This window comes from Schistocerca cancellata, chromosome 5 (genome assembly GCF_023864275.1).
Source record: "Schistocerca cancellata isolate TAMUIC-IGC-003103 chromosome 5, iqSchCanc2.1, whole genome shotgun sequence".
NCBI classification, from domain to species: domain Eukaryota; kingdom Metazoa; phylum Arthropoda; class Insecta; order Orthoptera; family Acrididae; genus Schistocerca; species Schistocerca cancellata.
This window is the reverse complement of record NC_064630.1, coordinates 585268335-585292580: the sequence shown is the minus strand read 5'-3', so window position 1 is coordinate 585292580 and position 24246 is coordinate 585268335. Positions and strand designations below refer to the sequence as shown.

Sequence of the window (24246 nt, the reverse complement as noted above, 5' to 3'; positions counted from 1 at the left end):
AACACACAGGTGAGACACTGATAGTGAAATTGTGAATTACTCTGCTATAATTTGAGATACTTACTGTTATGTGGAAGAGAAATTAAAATTTAACCACTGTAGGAATCTCTTATCATGTCAAAACTGTACCTGATTTCCTGATGGATTATGATACAACACTGCTAATGTTGACATTTGGCCTAGTCTGAAGTACATATTGATTTACATTTCTTTTGTCTAGATATAGAGTGTAGGTTTTATGCTACTGCCTGCCTTCACAATGATTCCTGATTTTTACAGAGTTAGAAGGAAGGACATGCTTCTGTTTTGCAAATTGCAATCTATGTCCTAAACATAGATGACAGATTATAGTTATGTTATGTTATGTTCATTGTATGTTTCATGATAAGAGAGTAGGAAAATGAAACTGATATAGACATTTTCACATTATGTTTATCATTACATATTCTGCACTTACTAGTGATTTCAGTGGACTGATATATCACAAACATGTATATACATATTTGCTTTCATCAACTATGTTACTGCCTATTCATAGTATTGAGGAGAAGGCTATTGATTTTGCTGTGGTGAGATATTTTTACATTAGGAGAAAGACACTGTGATGCAAAACCAGATGTATAACACAGTAGTGTTGACTCTTTCCGTGATACAGAGTTGACCACTCATGTCTTCGCAATATTCTGTACTTGTTATTGTACTTTTCTGATACAGGAACACTGAGGTAGGAAATGTATGCTCTGCTGTTTTATCACTATTTGAATTATGTTTGCAAGAAGGGAGAGAAGAATAGGCCTACTTTTGGTGCTATGTTTGAAGCTTGAGCTTTCATTGGCTATGTAACTATGCAGCAACATCACCAAGATCAGATGCAGTTCACATCACCACATTTAGCAGTAGACAACAATACCAAAAGTTTAAATGTATGAAGTGTTACAGTGTTATGTGTATATGTATATGCTTGATTTGGAAATTTATGAAATGAATATGGTATTCATCAAAACTACTGTATCAGTACATGGAAGTTTTACTGCGGCTAGGTATATGAGATTTGTTGAATACAGAATTATTATTTACATCTGTAATATCCACTAGCACAATTGGTATGACCACCACTAATGTGCATTACTTACCTTACGTACAAAACTGATATTAGACTTTTTATGTTGTTATATAAATTAAAGCAACTTCTGTTTATTACATGTTCACTGACACAAACTGGAATCATTCAAGTCAAATCACTTTCTACTGATGATTTGTTGCATATTGGAGAGAGAGATGTGATATTATACTTGAGATGCTCCGTCATATAGAAAAAAATGAAACTTATACTGATATGTTCTCTGTGGAAATAAAATATGTATTTGAATGTAAATAATCTATAATGGGTAAATATTATTAACTACTTGTATGTGCTTTTGGCAGTGAGAAGAGACTGATGGTTTTTAAACTAATGAAAAGCATGTATCACATTCATGCTTTCCAATTGTAAACACTGGATGATAACATGTTTGTAATTATCAGCAACTTCTGTAATTGTAATTAGTGAATTTACTATACACAACAATACATCAATTATTAGCAAGAGCATATGAGACACATGAGAAATTGTGTGGGAGGCCCAGTATGATGTAAGTTCTTCAGAGTATTCTGTGATGAAATAAATTGTACACCTGAAACAATAACTGTTTTTCATGTCTTTTGAGAACTGTGGTGTTCTCTGGCATGTTTTTGTTCAAGAAACATCATCTGCTGTGAAGCAATGGAATGAAGATAATTTCTGGTCAACAGTTGTTATTTTGAACAAACTGAGTCACATCCACCAAATTTCAAGAACATTTATTTCAGCTACTGTCTACAAAATTAATATTTTGTTAACACATTTACTGTGAATTATATTCCATCAACACCATTAATCCTCAGTAAGGTGGCCACATCACACTCAGCAATGGTGATTTATAATGTAGGGAAGTAATTTTACTTTATAAAATCTAAGAACCTGAGTTGCAACAAATTAATGCATATACACTAACAATAATAACTCAACAAATATTTTATCACAATTTTATGAAAATCTAATTATAATATCTTTAATCCCCAATCACCTACTACCCACTAGTGGGCTGCTGGGAAAGGGTGACTACCACTCCAGTACAGGGTTAAAGATAATATCTATACTGGCCATCACTGACCTTGTTCATTTAATGTTACCCTACCTAGATTTATTCTTTCCCATAACTACTTCCCTTTTGGAGCTAGATCTGTGAACCAATCTGGAAGTCTGCTGTAGGAAACAGGATAGTCGTGTCTTATACTGACCTTTCTGTGGGCTTGGTGGAAGAGACACAGCACAATACCCAGAAAGTAAGACTTATTTATCAGTGACATCTTTGTGGTCTGGACTCATGGAGAAGAACTCCTCCATGTCTGGTAATGGCTTAAATACTCTTTCCAACTCAAATTTACCTTGTCCTTTTCCAAATCCACAGCTTCATTCCTTGATGTTGATCTCTGTCTCACTGAATACCACATCCAAACTTTAGTCAATATAAAGCCAATCAAATGCTATTATATCACCACTCTGACAGCTGCCACTCCTTCCACATCAGTTTCCTTGATGTTGACCTCTGTCTCACTGAATCCAACATCCAAACCTCAGACAGTATAAAACCAACCAAATGCTATGATATCACCACTCTGACAGCTGCCACTCCTTCCACATCAGTTTTTTTCCTTTTCTACAGCCCTTGCATCACTGGCATGCCAGCTTAAGACCTCTTCCAGGCTTATATGTCCCAAATAATCCTACATATCTTGTATACAGCAAGTGTCATCCACCCCTTAAATACCTCACCATATTACTCTTCCAAGTAAATTAGTCTCTCTCTCCCTGGTATCCTCCCCACATCACACACTGTCATCTTCTGTCATCCTCCTAAACTTTGTAACATTCTAGTCAAACAATGTGACATTCTCAAACCATTCTCTTTACCCCAAGGCTTCTACCACTCCACTTGTCCTCACTGTGAAACCTGACCCATGCACCAACACTGCTCTAGCCCCACCATGGGAATGTCATGGGATTGTCTTACAATACCTAAGGCAAAGCAACATACGAAACCAAACATGCTATTTATCAACTACCTTCTGGTCACTGCACAGTGTTTTATATAGCAATAACCACTATTAAAATGCCTGAGCACAGAAATGTGCTTAGAATAACTTCAGCCCAAGAGATCTGCATGCCTGCTACATGACACATGGTATCTGGATTATCTCAACCAATTCTAGTATCCCTGAACTCTGAAGATGGGAAATTACTTATCACTACATCCTTACATGATGATGCACTGTAGGACTTAACTTCCATTAACATATTTGCCTCTTCCTTCTTATCACCCTTTTTCAATATATTTCTCATATACATTGCCTGACAAAGAGACTGAAGTACTGAGACGAAATGGTCAGATGTTAATGTAACTTTGTACATGTTACATTGGTGGGTATGTAAATTTTTAAAGATACAATGCTCTGTGACAGGTAGAATGGCTGCCAGAGTGCATTAGTGTTGTTCATGTTTAATGTTTTGTCCAGGCCTGTTATGTTATATAATGGGCATAAACAGCATCAGATGTTGAATGATCACTGTGGAGAACATGGAAATGACATGTTGCCATGTAAGACAGTGATATCATCATATTACAGAGTGAGTAAGGAGCCTCAGTGCAGAGTCTCTGTTTGACAGACAGCATATCGTGCAATATGCAGATTTGTGGGGCATTCAGATGTAACAGTGGCACAATGTTACTCTGCATGGGAACTTTAGGGCAGGCATATACATAATCATATTTCTGACTGAGCACATATGACCACCACATGTGCAGGAATTGTAACTCCTTATATCTCCACCTGCAATACAAAGACAAGTAATCAACTCTCTGGTATTTTCTATATCGTTTTGCTCCATTGGTCAGATGGTCAGAAACTAAATAGCAGCCAGACTTAGGAATTACTGACCCATTGGTAGGTTGCCATAAACACCACAATGCCATGACCAGGAAGTGGGGACTGCTGAAGAATGGCATCACATTGTGTTCAGTGATGAATTGCAGTCTTGCACTACCCTAAATGACTATCATCAATGAGTATGGCTGTGACCTGGGGAGAGGTCCTATTCTTCCAATGCTTTGAAGAGCCACAGTGATGTTACTTCTGGTGTCTTTGTGTGGGGAGCCATCAAGTAGGACTTTAGGTCATGGCTGGTAGAGATTGAGAGAACTCTGATGGCACAATAGTACATCGTTGATAGCCTGCATCCTCGCGTGTTAATAACATCTACATGTTGTCAAGCTTTTTTTATTTTGATCACAGCTTTATTGGTAAAACACTTGATGATCATCCTAAGGAACCCAATGATTAGTAGAAATATACATTAGGAGATTTTTAAAAAGCCTGTTGCTGAAGGTGAAATTTTGGCATTGTTGCTCATTATTTGTCATGTTGAAGATGAGCTGCATAAGATAACTTACTTTTTGGTACAAGAGGATGTATACAAGTTCAGGAACCAGTCCAGGGAGTATTGGTACATATAGTTAATAGCACGAAGATCAGTTATACAGTAATAAAGAATGGCTGAATGTCTTGCCACAGTCTGATAATTTTGTCTGAATTCCTCTATCTCATCATTTGCTTGTTGGACAGCTGCTTCCTTCACATTAATGTCACGGGCTGTGATCTGAAGCAAATTAGATCAAAATAGGAATTACAAATAAAGATGAGAAAAAGTTACAACTCATATATAATAGACTAAAGCCCCCCTCCTCCATCCACCATGCACCCCCACACACACGCACGACAAGCACTGTAAGACATAAAAGAGAGAGAGAGAGAGAGGGGGGGGGGGGTGAGTGTGAGTGAGAGATATGATGTAACAGTTACAGAACTAAGTGTGTGTGTGTGTGTGTGTGTGTGTGTGTGTGTGTGTGTGTGTGTGTGTCAATGCATGGGTATAGTACACTGCTAGTCAACACACACAGATAATGCAACACACACAGATCAATAAACACACTGAAAGTCCTCAATAAACACACTGAAAGTCCACAGATAGTATTGACAGTTGGAATTGCAGCAAATTTAATAAAAAAGATAACTTTTATCACATGTTTAAAATTCTTGTATAGTGTTAAATGATAAGGCATAATACTGGGTAAGACATTTCTGTAAACTAAAAACAGTGAAGATCCAAGCACTGAATCTTCTTGTACTTGCACTTGTCATGTGATCACTTTCCTAGTCAAAATGCCATCCATGGCCAACCACATTTGGTCACAAACAGCCATTTGTATTTAAAATTTAAATCATGCTCATTAAACTTATTTATCACATAATTTAAAATGTTATTTCATTGATAATTGTTATAAAATTCACTTTTTTTGTTTTTAGATCATTACATCATCAGAATCCACATTCACTACTCAAGAGTCTTACTATATTTACTGCTTCCATTTTGACACTGTGTTATTCAAATGTTATTTTTTGTTTTTAATATCAATTTTTTAATTTCTCTATGAAAACACAATCACATTTTACATGGATTAAAGTAGAGCTGTTTCATTGTGAATGATTTGCCTTGGTGCTTATTTTTGCTAAGTCACTTCTCTCTCATGTCGGAAGATTCTTTGTGAAATTTCCCACAATACATGTGTTTCAGCAGATGGTATCACAGTTATGATATGTATTATTATGTGACACTGACCCCTTTTATCTTACATGGTTGGGTTTACCCTGGTGGAAGAAGGGACGATTTGCCAAGACTGCTCCCATAGACATGTGAGCTGTATGACACTGTGTTTCAGCAGATGGTATCACAGTTATGATATGTATTATTATGTGACACTGACCCCTTTTATCTTACATGGTTGGGTTTACCCTGGTGGAAGAAGGGACGATTTGCCAAGACTGCTCCCATAGACATGTGAGCTGTATGACACTGTCCTTGGTAAAGCTCACTTTACCTCAGCACCTACTAGTGAGTCAATCCCATGAAAAAATATATCTACACAGGGAGTTTAAATTTGCTGATTAGTAAATCATTCCTTTCCCCTAGTATATTGGATGACATGACACAGCTCTGATTCTGTCAGCAAAGTGCTCTAAATCCTCTCCAGAAATTTGGCATAGAGTGGAAAGGTGGTTTCTATAACGCTAAGGCTATGCTTATCTCCTCTTATGTCCACTAGCCCTTTTGGAAGGACATTGAATGCCTTGATATTTCTGAGCCCTTCCACAGAATTTACAGAAATGCTGTAATGTGAGACTGCATTTACTTATGCTTCGTTGAGATACATCTGCAGATCTTCATTCTCCACCCAGAGTAGCCAAAGCCTTGTTGAGATGTCAGGGTCTGTCTGCAGCTATCCCTGTGATACAGTGGTGAGCACCACTTTAAACTAAACACATTGAAACAAACACCCCCTAAAAGCGAAGCTGGTGACTTACACTTGTTGACTGACAAATAGCACAGCCCATATCCATGACACAGCATGTGCAAAGGCAGCTGAGATGATAGGTGAGCACCACTGGCCTCTCACAGCTGCTATGGTGGTGGTGGCAGCTCTCAGTAGACTGGTGGAGGCAGCCCTCACTGAATTTGTTAAGCACTCATTTGTTGCACCACACAGCTTGCAGCTGTATGGCCCCACACAACTGTTTTACACATCTACTCATCGCTTAGTAATGTGTGTGGGACATCTCAAAGCCTAAAAGAGGGTGAATTCAGCATCCAAATTCTGACACTAGTTTGTACACTCCTTCAGAGATGTAGACAGGATTGCAAAGTGGTCTGAGCTTATAATTAATACACAGAGTTCAGATTTATAAAAAGAAACCATATTGGTTTATTTGCTCATGGTGAGGATTGCCAGCAGGATGAAAGAAAATAAGTCTACAAGATCCAGAGCCATCTTGTAAGTGAAGAGGAAATTCAAAGAGGGAGGAACTAAGCAGTAGTGATGATGCTTAAGACTAATCCGACATGAGATGCTCAATTCTCCATCAGCTCAAAGGCAATGGAAAGAATAGGCAGACTGTTTGTAAAATTTAAATAATAAAAATTACTTGTGTTTCGGGCCTGGGGGTGCCTTTTATAGGAGGTGGAGGAGGTAATGGACAGAGACAGGGGGAGGAGATTAGGATGTATATCCAATTCCCATACATGTTTGAAACATGTGCTTACTGTTTTCTTCTGTTTTCAGTTAACCAGACTAAGAGACAGCAATGAATTGCTGGGGACGGCTAGTACTCAGAAGAAATGATGAGAGACATTCCCTAACATTACACAAAAATTATCACAAAAAAAGAAAGACTGAAAAAAAAAGATACCACTAAATGACCAAGTGAATTTAAATGGCCACTCACTGTTTATAATGCTGATCACACAACAGGCAGAAATCCCAACAGATATCACAAATCTCATCCCTCTCCTTAGTATACAAATGAGGAAAAAATTAAATAAAAATAGTAAGAAATAGTAAAACCAATAAATAAGCTAACAAAAATAAAAAATTACATACACACACACACACAATTACATCAATGCATATACAGCAAAATAAAAAAAAAGCAAATACTGAGAAAGTTGGCAACACTTACAAAACCAAATGACACTCAAGCACATAAATGGCAGTTACAGTGTTACGTTTGAAAATGACAGTTACAGTACAATGTTTCAAAAACAGAATGACCACAAGGAAAACTGCAACATTGCAACCAGTTTTTCACATGATAGAAAGCTATTTGGCTTACAAATAATGAATTAGAAGCTGATCTGTAAGTATCTATCCATTTTATTATAAATATTCCATGAATTGTAAGTATATGCGCAAACAAAAATCTTGTAATGTTGAGGTCACCCACAGACCATGGCTTTTAAATAAGGCAAAATGTGTCTGGGTGCAAAGAAAAATAAATAATTAAAGTTCTTTTAAACTACTGTAATCTATATACAACTGCTGCAAAAAAGGCCACCACAAGGGGCAGATTGACACACTAATATTTTTTCTTTTCTAAATGTAATGTTTCTGCAAGATGGATATCAAAACAAAACATATTAAACCACCTTCTTGACCATTACACCATACTGAAAAGCATGCTTTGCCAAAACTGCACAGCTATTTAATTATTTATTAAGGATGGCTGATTGAAGCTGTAAAATAACTATTTGATTATAAATGTTATAAGTATAGAAGATAAATGTTTAAGCAGATCTAAGATAACACACTGCAATCTACATTGTCTGTGTTAGTTGTTCCATCATTTTTACAAGAGTGCTAAATCAGTTATTTAGAAATTGTATGTAATTTAAATGTGGTATTGTACAAATCCTAGAAAACTGACACCAAAAAACTTTACCTTGGAGGAATTAAGCACATTTATTGCATAATCATCTTCTAAAATGTTTCCTGTTGACTCTGCCAATGTTTCAAATATATTCTGTTCTATATCTTCAAGTCTCTTGACATGTGTGGCACTTTGTAGTAATAGATTTTGTCTCTGATCTTCCATGTCAGGTCTGTCAATGAAAAAACAGTGGAAACATACAGCTGAGAATGTAATTCATACTGAATATGACAAAAACAGTACAACATGGGTTTATCCAGCAGGAAAATATGATTAAGGCTTTGTGGAAGCAGTTTTTCTTGGTGAAAAAAAGATAATCAGTTATGTTACTAGGTATTAAGTGTTGAAGTTACTAAGTGTTTCAGAAAAAGGCTATGACTCCATCAATAGATTTTCTGACACACTGAGGTGGTGGTGTATTACCTACCACTGATATACCTCCTTCCTACAAGTGATGGAGAGGGGATATTCTGTTCTAGTGTTGGTGCTATATTGTGGAGATTTTGTTCATGGTACATACCAGTAAAGCATGAACTGTCATTCAAAAAGGTAATCATGCTCTCCAGGATTTGGGCTCAGTGATGTAAGTCTGTAGTAATTTCAACACAAGGTTCAGCACATTTTTAATGTTATTCCTGTAGTGATAATTTATAAATTCTTGTTCATATGGATTTCTATGATGACTTTGTCCTTGTATATTATTGTCTATTTGCACATCAAATGTAGTCTGTGAGAGCTGTTTTTTGGGGTTTTGATGTCTGTTCTAGTATAGACATTCTTACCAAACATTGCATCATTCATGTCATCCATATAACAGATTTTTGCTATACAAAGTGGAATGCTTGATACATCCATTATTTGAAGCTTTGAAGTCATTATTAACTGCCCTCAGAACTATCCCTGTTTTGGCATACTTAATGTTGTTTTTCTTCAAAATGAAAACAGTTTTTCAGGATATTTGGCTATGATATGACCAGATGGAAGTATACTGCATTTCTTTTGTTGGTTGCTTCTATGTCCCATTTCGTCTATTAGAAACTGCAGCCATTTCTTTATAGTTCCTTTCAGGTATAGTAATTGCTATTGGTTATTTTCCTGGTTCGAAGAATGTGAGCTCTGTACTCCAAGATAATGAGTACACTGTTGTACTGGGTGTCATCATGGGAACAACACCCATGTAGATAGTGTGTGTGTGTGTGTGTGTGTGTGTGTGTGTGTGTGTGTGTGTGTGTGTGTGGCCATAGGTGTCTTGTACATATTAGTCACATGTAATCCATCACCTCTGTGTTTAATCTAAATGCACTGAAGAGGTTTTTGCTTCCTTTCCATGGTGAATTTGATAATGGGATATGCAGGGCTTAAGTGAGGTGCTGAGAACCATAAGGGCCTAAAGTACACAATCCTCAGCCCAATTACTGAGGTGAATATCAAAGAAATTGATGGGACAGCTTTTCATGAATGTTCATATACCCAATGTGGGCCTACCTAGCTCACCATAAGACCAACAGATGACAGGAGCACAAATGCATATTTCAAATCAACAATGGTGTCCTTTAGACACTTAAGGTTCTCTGCACCTCAATTAATTTCAGGTGAATTGTGAAATATGAGTTGAGGTTTGTTTATCTCATTACATACATATGCATATCATTTGGTTTGTGTACAGAGAACATTACCTTACTGTTACAATAATTTTTACTGTGATAAAGAATGGTCAGCATCCCTATATACATATAAACATTAAAGTGTTTGTGGATGAAGTTGACTATACCTCCCAAAACTACTCACTGCCAATCGCTGGTATCAGTATCTGGTCCTACTCTTGGTTCAACAGTTATGCACGACGGTGGTTGTGTTGTTGGAACAGTTGTGAATGTGGAGATATGAATGTCTGAAGTAATCACCATAACATTGTGATGGTCGGAAAAAACCTGAGATTATTCTACAGTTTTCCTGAGCTTCCAAGAATATAACAGACTGTTAATTAATGTTTTTGAATATTCTATAATATTCATGAAGGTTGTAGAATACAATTTGGGAGTGGCTAATACTGCAAGGATCCACACTCTGACAAAATTACCTTAACTGATGAGTTGTGAAATATAGTAAAGACAGAGGAACAGCTCATCAAAAAAGTGTTTCTCCTTATAGGCAGGAATTATGTAAACCAAGACAGTTGCATTGTGAAGAATTTTAGCAACAAAAACTGACCCCCTCTTCTCTTCAGGCACTCCCACAGGTCTTCTGATGCATATCCCCAGCACTACTATTCTCTGAATGAGGAAGTTTCACTGCAAGCATGACCCCAGCAGGCCTCACTATCTTTAATGGCAAGGTCAGCCTTTCCTCAATGGTGACCCTGCTAGGTCCTTGTTTTCCAGCTTCTCTGCTTCCCAATGAAGCTATCAACTCTCCATTGAGGAAGGGGGGATGCTGTATCCTGAGCTGTTGCCTACATCATAGCTGCTGACTATGCAACTAGATAGCTCCTCTATCTCTTCTGTATGGAAGAGAAATATGGTATCCTCAGCTGGAACTATTTGTTCCAGCCAACAACCACACAGTAGTGTACCATAAGTCTTGCCCTCCTATGTGCTTGTAAACTTTACAACAGCATATCAAGCCTGTAGCAACTGCTGCCGTATCTGGTGAGACCACATTCACTGGACTTTTTCCTCCCATCTCAGAGTAGCACTTGCAGCCGACATTCTCAATTATTTTCTGGATGCATTCCAATCTGTCTTCCTCTACAGTTTTTACCCCCTACAGCTCCCTCTACTACCATGGAAGTTATTTCCTCCTTAACGCAAGTCCCATAATCCTTTCCCTTCTTCTTGTCAGTGTTTTCCATATATTCATTTCCTTGCCAATTCTGTGGAGACCCTCTTCATTCCTTACTTTATCAGGCCATCTAATTTTCAATATTCTTTTATAACACCACATCTCAAATGCTTCAATTTTCCCCATTCCAGTTTTAACACAGTCCATGTTTCACTAGCATACAACGCTGTGCTCCGAACATACATTCTCAGAAATTTCTTCCTTAAATTAAAATCTATCTTTCATATTAATACACTTCTCTTGGCCAAGGACCCAGTTTTTGCCTGTTACAGTCTGCTTTTTACATCCTCCTTGCTCCATCCACCATGGGTTACTTTACTACCTAGGTAGCAGAATTCCTTAACTTCGCTACTTCATGCTCACCAATTTTGATGTCAAGTTTCTCCCTGTTCTCATTTCACTTCATTCAACAAATCCTGTAATTCTCTGTCACTTTCACAGAGGATAGCAATGTCATCAGCAAATCTTATCATTGATATCCTTTCACTTTGAATTTTAATTCCCCTCTAGAGCTTCTCTTTTATTTCAGTCGCTGCTTCTTTCATGTATAGACTGTACAGTAGGGTTGAAAGATTACATCTCCTTCTTACACCCTTTTTAGTCTGAGCACTTTGTTCTTGATTATCCACTCTTATTGTTCCATTTTGGTTCTTGTACATATTCTTATACATATTTTTCTCAGAATTTTGAACATCTTGCACCATTTTACATTGCCAAATGCTTTTTCCAATTTGACAAATCCTATGAATGTGTCTCGATTTTCCTTCAATCTTGTTTCCATTATAGACTGCAATGTCAGAAATGCCTCTGTGGTGCCTTTATCTTTCCTAAAGCCAAACCAATCATTATATAACAGATCCTCAATTTTCTTTTCCCTTCTTCTGTATATTATTTTTCTCAGTAGCTTGGTTTCATGAGCTGTTAAGCTGGTTGTGCAATAATTCTTGCACTTGTCAGCTCTTGAAATCTTTGGAACAGTGTAGATGATGTTTTTCCTGAAGTCTGGTGATATACTGCAAATCTCATACATTCTACACACAAACATGAATAGTCACTTTGTTACAACTTCCCCATGATTTCAGAAATTCTTAATGGAATGTTATCTATCTGTTCTGCCTTATTTGATCATGAGTCTTCCAAAGCTCTTTTAAATTCTGATTGTAATATTGGGTCCCCTATCTCTTACCTGCTGGCTCCTGTTTCTTTTTCTATCACGTCATCAGTAAGTCTTCCCCCTGATAGAGGCTTTCACTGTACTCCTTCCACCTGTTCACTATCTCCTCTGCATTTATCAGTGGAATTTCCATTGCACTCTTGATGTTACTGCTCTTGCTTTTAATTTCACCCAAGGTTGTTTTGACTTTATGCTGAGTCAGTCCTTATGATAAACATTTCTTTTTGGTTTCTTCTAATTTTTCATGTGCCATTTCACTTTAGCCTATGTTCACTTCCTAATGTTTATATTTCGGTCCACCTGAATTTCCCTGAACATTTTTGTACTTCTTTTGTCTATCAACTGAAGTATTTCTTCTGTTATCTATGATTTATTGACTCTTATCTTTCTAGTATTTATGTTTTTCTTTCCAGTTTCTGTGATTGCCCTTTTTATAGATGCCTATTCCTGTGGATATACATTATATGTCTTTAATGCAGTGATTTCCTTGCCTTCTGCATCCTCATGCCATTGATCATTACTGATTTTTCCACCTTTCAAGGGCAGTTTCCAACCACAAGGGCAAGAGAGTGGCCTGAACCTCTGTCTGCTGCTGATCCCTCTTCAACAAGACCGTTGGCAGAATAAGAGTGACTTCTTATGCCAGAAGTCTTTCATTACCATTAATGATGACTTTTATCCAGAATTTAGGCAGCGGTTGAGTTTGAACCTAGGACTTATGATGTTTTGATTACTAATCAAAGACACTATCCCTAGACCTTGGGTGACATATGGCACTGGCACAATTTTCTAGCAGTCTTCTGCAGGACACTGACCTATTGCTCTCCAGTCGGACAACATTGAGAGTTCACAGCTATGGTTCTATGGGCATGCAAGTGGTCTCACAATCAGAATTTCATTTGGTGGAGTGCAACACAAATAATTCAGAGTATATGTACTTGAATATTGCATCCAACCCTCCAAGGCATCCTTAGTGAATCATCCAAGAACTATATGGACATGACCCACATCAGCATTGCTGTATTAGGACATCAGCATTGGACAGACAATATGCTAAATCTTTGAGGTGTAGAAATGTTGTTACATGTTCAAATAGCTATTGACAGATTAGTCAAGAAATATTAAGTCAATGAAATAGAAGATTTCAGTGTGCTGATTCAAAGTTTATGAGTGCAGCAGCAATCTTGGAGAGTGACTCTGCAGCAGTTGATCACCACAACAGCAGAGTGTCTCCACTTTGCAGTGCAGCGACTGACCAGCTGACCACACAATGAGTATGCAGTGGGCCACATCTAAATCACTTTTCCCATGCACCACATGTCAGCAGAGAAAGGCAGCTTGCTGTGCAATTAATTAGATGAGCTGTAAAAGACCCAAGGTACAAGGGTAAGCTGAGTTTACTAGTGCAATCACCAATTCTTTTTACAGTATTGGAGCACTCAATAAGGAATTTATAAAGCTCAAATCATATGATTCTATGCATCCCATGACATTTCTGATGAAATTTAAGGAAGTGTTATCAGCAGGTTGGACAGATACAATTAAATTTAACTTTATTTTAATTAGACACATCCAGAAGAGGTAGACTGGAGTTATAAATGCAGGAATAAGTTTAAGATAGTTAGTTAATTAGAGATAGTGTTTAAAAGAGAACTGTTGTCTCCTAATAAGCTTACTAAAGTTTATGATGAGAGAAAACCTATCTTTAAGGTATAAAGATTGTGATACTGATGATTTGAAGTATGAAAATATCACACCTGAAGATTGTGTGAGTGCATATGGTAATATTAATATGTCTTTGTTATTTAAGTTTGACAATAATATTTATGTGTACTTTATAGATTATTTGAGAGAAGCTTTACAAAATAATTACATATTCAGTAAGGTGTTGACTTATCATTCATTGAAGGATGAAAGTTTATTATTTGTGAGCCATGCACTCTATCAGGCATCCTATGTTACATAGATGCGTGGCATGTTCTAAGAAAAATCACACTAATTAATGGAAAGATAGACAGGAAAGATTTATGATGGATTTCCACTCCTGATCCAGGAGGAAGAAAAATAGTTAGTTGAGAGGGCACCAAAATGTTATTATCATGAGGCATGCCCCACATTACAAGTCACAGTGCTGGACAAAGGACTTTTATTTGTTTCAGTTATATTATTATATTTACTTGATTACTTACCTGAGGTGATAGTAGCCATAAAATCTGTTTTTCTCTTTTATTGGTTTGGAAATGAAAAGAATTTATTGGAAGGAGTTTACATATTTACATGCTATAATTATGTTATAACGTGTTCATCTATTTTTGTCTGCTGTAGCAGAATGTCAAACATTAAATATAATTGCTGGTACAGCAACAGAGCATATGGTTAAAGATGAACATATACTACAAAGACATGTAGCAGTAACACATATAAAATTTAGTTGCTTTTTCAAAACTGAATATTAAATGAATATTACAACTGATGAAAGTAGTAGGCAAGAGAAAGGATTGTAAAATGTTGATGCCATAAAGAAATTTAAACCCTCAGGGGAATTTGCTACCTTTGCTGCAGCAAGGTTCTGAGTAATATTGCTTCATATTTAGTTTTCCATGGAGCAGTTTCTTCCTCCTCAATTACCCTATTATTTATAATTTACATCCCTCTTATTGTACTATCTCTTAGCAAGAAAGTAACAGGGAAAACCTATTATTTTGAGCATAAAATAACATATCTTAATGAATAATGATTGTAAACTTTATTCAAGTGAAAGAAAAGGGCTTTTGTACATTTTGTGCATGGGATTTTCTATCTTTCGTTCTCTATTATGAACACACATTTGGTTATGTACATCTTTCATAAGAGAAGTTAGGTACTGTAAGATGTTATGTATGTACTGAAATCATTAAGCAAAGAAGTATTTTAATATATCAAGTATATACATACATTTCATAGTGAAGCTAAATATTCATTGATGTTATGAGCTCAAGTTTATGTTAGTGGGGTCTGGAGAGGTGAAAATTTTGACATGCTAACATTACATTAAACAGCTATTAAACAATTATGAATATAATATGTTTTTTAACACATGAAAGAAAAATTGAAGAGCTAATAAGATACAAAAGTTCTGTATACTGTAATAACAATAATAGTAAAAGAGTATGTTTCTTGTAGCTGGCATTTGTTCACCTAGTTTCCATCTGAGTGTAATGTGACCATTTCAGTGATGGAAAAAATATAATAATCTAATAACATTAAGTGAACCAGATGTGAACAGCATTTGACAATGCACATAAGAACATTATGAAGATGTTGGGAAAAGTCTTTATGAAATAGCAGGATGAAGGATATGGAAAACCGTCATCACTGAAAGTTATAGAAATGAGAGTTATAGGCTGTGCAAGCCATTTCACATTTTTATGATGGGGTGGGCCCAGTTTTGTATAGGTATGGGGGAGAAAAAGGGATGGAATAACCTAGAGAATGGATGGTCTAATCCTTCCTCAGGTGAATCCATTGGAGGAAAGATCTATACCATTTCTTTTATGTAAAGGGGTAAGGTAAGGGACACCCACATCACAAAGACAATAATGTATATAAACAGTATTTGACCTTAGGATAAGCTGTGAGTGCAGTACTTAAGACACAAACCAAAAGGGAAATGAAACTGTTGTTAAACCTAGCAATCACAAACTTAAAACGAATGGCTTCAGATGTTTAATCTTATAGGTTCTGCTGTGTGAAGAAAAAACACTGAATCAATTTTCATGAGATATTAATTTTAGTAATGATAATAATTTATTAAAAGTTCAAGGTTATACACAGATTGTAATAAGTTAAGTAAGTTATTTTAAATATCTTTCACCTTAGTGGAGGATCTGTAGTGTATCATGTTGGTCTACCTCATCATCGCAATCAGTTGCAAGATGTTCATGTAAAAACATTGTTAAGGTAGTTAATGAATATGGAATTTTCCAGTGTGTGCACACTTTGCTTCTGGTCTGTGCAGTGATGATTGGAGAAGCATTAGCATAGAACATAGGCAAGGTGCAATGCTGTCAAGATCTCCATGTGCTGTGGAGGTAAATTTTATACTTTCTTGTTGGCCCTTGGCAGTGTTTTGAAAATGTACAGAACAAGCACCTCTGCTGACAATGTAACTTCCTGTAGAAAACAGTTGAAGAGCCTTCACAAACATGTCAATCAAACTCTGTACTAATCTACTGCAAGTTTTGTTTGATACTAGGATACTGTTCAGACATGAGTTAATAACAGATTTGTTACCTTACTTTGTAAATGTTGCATATTAGAAGCAAAAAACAGAAGAGTTCTTCAGAAGTGGTTCTGTGATCTCATAGCTAGCTTATATAGTGTAAGTTCTATTATAGCCCTCAACTGCTGGCAGTGAAGAAGTCCCCTGGTGCAAATAGTGGCACTGCATAGCAGGAAGACTGCATCAACAAAACATGAGAAGGCAATCATAAATCTTAAGTAAGGTAAAAGTGCTTACCAACAACATCAGGTCGACAGATCATTCATGAAGTTATTGGTTCAGTTCCATCATTTGAAGCCTTCTTCTTTTTTAACACTTCAAGGAGTACTGTCCCAGTTTAATTTGTATGAATAGAAAGGTTTGTGATATTGAGATTAGTTTTATTGGTGTGGAGAAACAGCTGAAACTGATAAAACTGAACAAAGCTCTGGGGGCTAGTGGCATTCATGTCCAAAGCTATATAGAATTTATATTTCGTCATCCTCTGTTTTAACCCTTCTATACTAAAGGTCCCTCCTCAAAAAAAAAAAAAAAAAAAAAAAAAAAAAAGTTTGACATCCATCCTTTGTAGAATCTTAGAACATTTCCTCTACTCAAATGTAATGAGGTATCTCAATTAAGTAACATCTTCCACACCAACCAGCATGGATTATGAAGTGAACAGTCATGTAAAAATTAATGCCACATGACATCCTGTAAGCTATGGGTCAAACATATCATGTAGATACAATATTTCTTGACTCCCAAACATGATTTGACTCAGTGTCACAGTAATGTTTCTTGACTAAAGTATAAATGTACAGCATATCGAACAAAATTTATGATAAGGTTAACTATTCATTGGTAGGCAGGATGCAGCATATAACTTTGGATGGAGAGTTGTTTAAAGGAGTGGAAATAAGTTCAGGTGTGCCCCAGGGAACTATGGTAGGATCCTTATTCATGTTGTATATTACTGACATAGTAGATAATATTAACAGCAGTCTCAGGATTTTAGCAGATAATGAATTACTAATTACTGCCTGAAAACAGATGCAAAGATATTCAATCTTTTGTTGATAAAATTGTAAAGGGCAGAAAGATTGGCAATTTGCTTGAGGTGTTCTGGAACATAGAAATGTGCTCTTTACAAAACATAAAAGAACAACTTTGTAATCTATGACTACAGTATCAACAACTCCCAATTGGAATCAGCTGACTCATACAAATACCTGTGTGTGACAATTGGTAGGGATATGAAATGGAATAGTCACATATGCACAGTTATAAGTAAAACAGGTGACAGTCTTTGGTTCATTCATAGGATACTATGAAACTGCAACCAGTCTATGATGGAGACTGCTCACAAAACATCTGTGTGAGATACCTTACACTCTTGTACAACTATGAGTGATCTATATCGAATAGGACTGTCAGAAATATTGAACCTGTGCAAAGAAAAGCAGCACATCTGGTCACAGATTTATTTGACCCACAGTTTTTGCAGTAATCTTGTAAACTCAAATAAAGATATCACAGAACTTTCAACATATTGAGCCTGGTTAAAATAGAGGACCATCACAAATTATCAAAAGCTCCCTGAGTGTCAATCATTACTTCTGTCATGTAAATCAGATTTTTAAGAAGTCATCATGACTGAATTATTGTGTCCTCAATAGATCTTCTCTTCCAGAAGCCATATTGATTGAAATTCAGTTGAGTTAGCTGTCTGCATACAAGTGGCTACACACAATCAAGTGTTTCTTGGACTTACCCTGAATATTCAAGAGGCATTTTGGCTGGTAGGATTCTCACAAAGTAGGGCCTTGTGTTTTTTAGCATTAACCATTGTGAGGCTGTAGATTTGTCAGAGTCTTATGAATAATCACAATGATAGTATTGTTAGTTCTAAACAGTTAGGAATGGAGCCTCTACATATTATAACTAGTAGGGATTACAGTATCTGACATGACAGCTGTTACACAATAGTGCAGAGAAGTGAAGGGTTTGGGTAGTGTTTGTACATACAGTGTCATGGAATGATAGCTGAATCACAGCTGTCAATGTAGTTCCACATTGGTTGACAGAGATGTTGTGTTTTCACATGTTATAAGTGAGACACAGCTGTGAGTTCCACACTTGGATGCCAGGGGTGCTGATTTTTCTTGTGTGTTCTTGTGCCTTCTCTATATGTGATGTTTATTCCTGTGTTTTTCCTGTTCCGTTATGTTTTATATGTTCTATAATGTCACTCTGGATTACAGTTCAAATAGCTTCCTGCTCTCACTGAATAAAGAGTTTGTTGTTAAGTGTAATTCTTTGGCATCATATTAATCAGTATTATTAAGTTAATCAGTTTAAATTACACTGAACCTGACACGTGGTAACCCTGATGTGACCCTTGAGCTGAAGGAACTGAACTATAGATATTTTTTTCTATTGGGCTCAGGAAATGTCTGAAGAACACACTGCACTGACACTAATGGTCTATTTGCCACCATTTTGTCCCAATAACCCCATCTTATTGTTCATGCAGGTGGAACCAAGTTTATGCTGGAACTATGGCCAATACCACAAAGTTCGCACTCACTGTAAGACATTTGGACCACTATTTCACAGCTGAGATGCAAGGCATCATTACTGTATTCCAAGTGGTCAATTCCTATGAGAAACTCAAGGCAGAACTAATATGGGAGTTGCAGCTTTGCAGGAAGATCAAATTCACCACGTTCTTATATAAGCAGACATGAGACAGGGTTGTAGCCTCTCCCCGATGTTATTCAATCTGTATATTGAGCAAGCAGTAAAGGAAACAAAAGAAAAATTTGGAGTAGGTATTAAAATCCATGGAGAAGAAATAAAAACTTTGAGGTTTGCCGATGACATTGTAATTCTGTCAGAGACAGCAAAGGACTTGGAAGAGCAGTTGAACGGAATGGATGGTATCTTGAAGGGAGGATATAAGATGAACATCAACAAAAGCAAAACGAGGATAATGGAATGTAGTGGGATTAAGTCGGGTGATGCTGAGGGAATTAGATTAGGAAATGAGACACTTAAAGTAGTAAAGGAGTTTTGCTATTTGGGGAGCAAAATAACTGATGATGGTCGAAGTAGAGAGGATATAAAATGTAGACTGGCAATGGCAAGGAAAGCTTTTCTGAAGAAGAAAAATTTGTTAACATCGAGTATAGATTTAAGTGTCAGGAAGTCATTTCTGAAAGTATTTGTATGGAGTGTAGCCATGTATGGAAGTGAAACATGGACGGTAAATAGTTTGGACAAGAAGAGAATAGAAGCTTTTGAAATGTGGTGCTACAGAAGAATGCTGAAGATTAGATGGGTAGATCACATAACTAATGAGGAAGTATTGTTTATGCAGTTTTCCAAGTTTTCTGGGTATGTCTACCATGAGACCACCAGTTACCATTCCGCTAGCAATGGCATTATCAAACAATGGAATCGTTCCTCCATGGCGGCGCTCATGTGCAATGAAAACACATGGTCTTCAGCTCTTCCAGTGGTTCTGCTTGGCTTACAAACAACTTATAAGCCAGCATTGATTCTTAAGTTGTGGAATTAGTCTACAGACAGATATTGCATCTGCCTGGGGAATTCATCAATGCTGATACACTGCAAACTTCCTCACAAGACCAGCTGAATTTGTTATGTCACCTGCAGTACCATGTCACACAGAACTGTCATTTCATGGCGTACCGCTTTGTTATGTACATCAAGAAATGGATCACTGCTCACATGTCAAGCTCCACACTCAAGGCATAAAACCACCATTATGACCTATGTACATTGGTATATTATGGAGAACTACATACCTGATGGACATACTGGTGAACAGGTACTCAGAAACCATTTCTCTGAACAGAATCAAGCCTGTGTATATTTTTCAAGACGCAGCACCATTTGCTATCCAATGGAGGCAACAAAACCAGCCTCAACAAGACACCCAGCCACAAGCACCACCATCACCACAGATGCCTGCAGAAAGTCCACCAACACAGAGAACCAGCTCCAGATGTTGTATCCACTTCCCTGTTCATTTCCTGAATACTGAGGGAGCTGATATAGTGCCCAGCATGACAGCTGATATGCAACAGAGCTGAGAAGTGAAGTGTATTGTCCATGTACATACAGTGTCGCATGGTATAACAGCTGAATCGTGGCCGTCAATGTAATTCCACACCAGCCACCAGAGGTGCTGTGTTTTTGCATGTAATAAGTGAATCACAGCTGTCAAAGAGTTCTGTGCCTGGCTACCAGGGGGACTGGTTTTTTGCATGTGCTTGAGCCTTGTCCATGTTCAATGTCTGTTTCTGTGTCTTTTATGTTCCATGCTTTTTTATGTTCTATACTGTCACCCTGAAAGCAATTCAATCAGCCTCCTTCCTTCATTGAATAAAGAGTTTCCTGTTAAGTGTAAGCTTTTGTTGTCAGAGTAATCATTATTATTGAGTTGATCAGTTTGAATTACAGTGATACAGACAGGATAAACAGAAATAGGTTGAATCTCTAGGTTAGTCAATGAAAATTGTTAGAATTGTTTAACTAGAGGGGCACTACACAGGGACGCTGGTATACAGTCTCAGGGAAGAGAAAAATAGTTGAAAGGAAACTGTACTCAGAAAAAAAATAAAAAATAAAAACACTGAAACATTGTAAACAGTCTTCACTAGTTTTCTGCCAGATCTTGTTGTGCAAATTCTACAATATTTCCTTGGAGCAACTGTCTGACATTTTCAGATGATTCAGCCTTGATGGTGGCTAGGTACAACTGAAGCTATCTGCATGTCGACTCCCTGTTTCTAGGACACGCGTGAGAAGAACACACAGGTGCGGAAATCACACGTGCACTGTGATTTGAAGATAGAAGATGCCATACTCTAAGGCCCTCTGCCAAAAATCGCAGAGCGGCTCTCCTGTGTGTGCACTGTATGCTGTGTTTCTTAACAGTGTGGCTAGAAATTACTCACTAAAAACCATACTAGGCCAATGCTGTGATGGGTCTGTGCCAAAAAATTTTGATTTTCGCATAGTGATTTATTAGCAGCCAATCCAGGGTTCCTGGCTGCACACGGTTGAAATACCACATCGCTGTTCATGAGATTAATGGCTGTACATATATGTATTGCTTCCTTAAAGATGCAATCCCAGAAAGATGATGCTAGGGATAAAACTTCCATTTTTTCATAAATCATGCAATGTCCTACATTCAGACAGTGTTCCACAATTGCTGACTTTCCGGTTGGCGAAGGCGTGTATGATGCTGATGTTCATTGCAGTATTCTTCTACTGTGTGACATGTCTGGCCTATATACGCTGTCCCACACTGACAAGGAATCTTGTACACACCACATTTCCTCAGACCAAGATAATCCTTAACTGAACCCAACAAGTTTCTCAGTTTTGCAGGTGGTTGAAAAACACACTTAATCTGATATCTTTTGAGGACTCTTCAGATTCTTGATGATGTGGCACCAAAATATGCCAAAAAGGCCACAGTGGTGAGTGTCTTCGTATCTTCATTCTGCTCCATAGATTGAACTCGCTTGGGCCTGAATGCATTACAGATGTGTCTCTCAGAATAACCATTTTGTCGGATCACTGTCTTCAAATGTGTTTCACTCAACAGGCTTTCAGCATCAGGTACCACATATGCTCTATGAACTAACATACTTAATGCACTACGCATTGTGCAGGATGATAGCAGCTTGTGGCCTGCAGACATAGATCTGTATGCATTCTCTTTCAGAAGACACTGCGACCCAAGGTTCCATCTGCTTTCATTCATGCCAAAACATGATGAAAACATAAAATACCATATTTTTCCATTTCCATTGTGAAGTTGATATTTGGATGGAGTGAATTCAGATGCTGAAGAAATGTAGGTAGAATATCAAGTCCATGTGGCCATACCACAAATGTATCATCCACATACCACAGAAAACAAGAGGTTTGAGAGTGACTGACTGTAGTGCTTTTTCTTCAAAGTTCTCCATAAAATAATTGGCCACCACAGGAGACAGAGGCCATCCCATGGAAACACCATCCTCTTGTTCAAAATATTGGTCATGAAATAAGAAGTATGTTAAAATAAGCACATTTTTAAATAATACTACTATACCCTCCTCAAACTTGTTGCTAATGAGCTCTAAAGAGTCCTGCAAGGGCACCTTTATAAATAAAGACACAATATTGAAACTTACTAAGTGATCCAACGATTGCAGTCTAAGAATTTTCAGGCCAGATATTTTGCACAGTAGAAGAGTGCTGTGATAGACATCAGTGTCATACACACCTTGTCAACCGGAAAAGTTGGCAATTGCCATACACTGTCTGAATACAGGTCATCACCACATGATTTATGAAAAGAAGTAAGTTTTATCCCTGGCATCATCTTTCTTGGATTGCATCATTAAGCAATACATATCCATACAGCTGATAATCTCATCAACAGGGATGTGGAATTTCAACTGAGCACAGCCTGGAACCCTGCATTGGCTGGTATTAAATGACGCCACAAAAAACAAAATTTTTTGACACAGACCAATCATAACATTGGACTAGTACAGATCTTAGTGAGTAACATCTGGCCACACTGTTAATAAATACAGCATACAGTGAATGTGCAGGAGAGCTGCTCTGCGATTTTTGGCAGAGGGCGTTTGAGTATGGCACCTTCTATCTGCAAATGATTGTGCATGCATGATTTCCACACCTCCACATTCTTCACGAGCATGTTCTAGAAATAGAGCATTGATCTGCAGATACCTTTGGTCGTACCTAGCCACCAGCAAGGTTGAACCACCTGAAGATGTCGGACAGTTGCTTCAAGGAAATATTGTGGAATTTGCACAAAGTGATCTGGCAGCAAACCCGTAAGGACTATTTACAACATATCTGCCAGGAAAGCCTGAAGAATCACAATAAAACTTTGGTCATAAACATTCTTTTCATGTGCTTTCTGTTGTGGATTCAGAGAATGTATTGGAGAAAGTCAAAAAGTTTGGAAATAAATTCCAAAAAGTAAACATGCTGTTGCTCACTGCAACTATACCAAGTAAAGAAAATACTTCACCATGAAATGTGATCCAAATTCTGAAAATAATCGCACACACCTATATGTCATGAGCATCTGCACAATCAAGGAAACTCCATTAAAAATGATTTTCTGTACTTGGAAGCTGAAAGAACTTAGAAAACGTTAAAAAAAAAGAAGAAAAAGAAAGGGATCTATGTTTTAGGTAATATTCATGGCCATGAAATTTATACAGTGCCAATGGAAAAGTATAGGATCAAATGACATCTACAGAAACAAAATATACAAAGCTACCACAAAAATGAGGAAATGTTTAAATAATTTTATCCACACAAATGTACTAATTGTGACTGGCCTGCATTGTTATGATTTACCATCCTGGGCACGTGTGAAACATGAAATTAGTGTTGCAAACATGTGTACCACTGAATATGTACTGACTTGAATGTTAGTGTGGTGTGTTGGGGCTTATGTTGATGTTATAGACATAACCAATGAATATTCCACACAGTTCATGGACGATGTTTAAATACACAAGGA

At 37.1% G+C, this 24246-nt stretch overlaps 1 protein-coding gene across 1 annotated transcript in view; it reads right to left on the bottom strand.

The window, feature by feature from the left end:
• Positions 1 to 8176: 8176 nt before the first annotated feature.
• Positions 8177 to 24246, bottom strand: part of LOC126188699 (dynein axonemal heavy chain 7-like) — a 337765-nt gene continuing 321695 nt past the window's right edge. The window contains exons 18-19 of the mRNA XM_049930307.1: positions 8410 to 8569; positions 8177 to 8203 (exon numbers count right to left, since the gene is read on the bottom strand). Of these exons, the coding sequence (XP_049786264.1) occupies positions 8177 to 8203; positions 8410 to 8569 (187 nt within the window). The remainder of the gene's footprint in view (positions 8204 to 8409; positions 8570 to 24246) is intronic.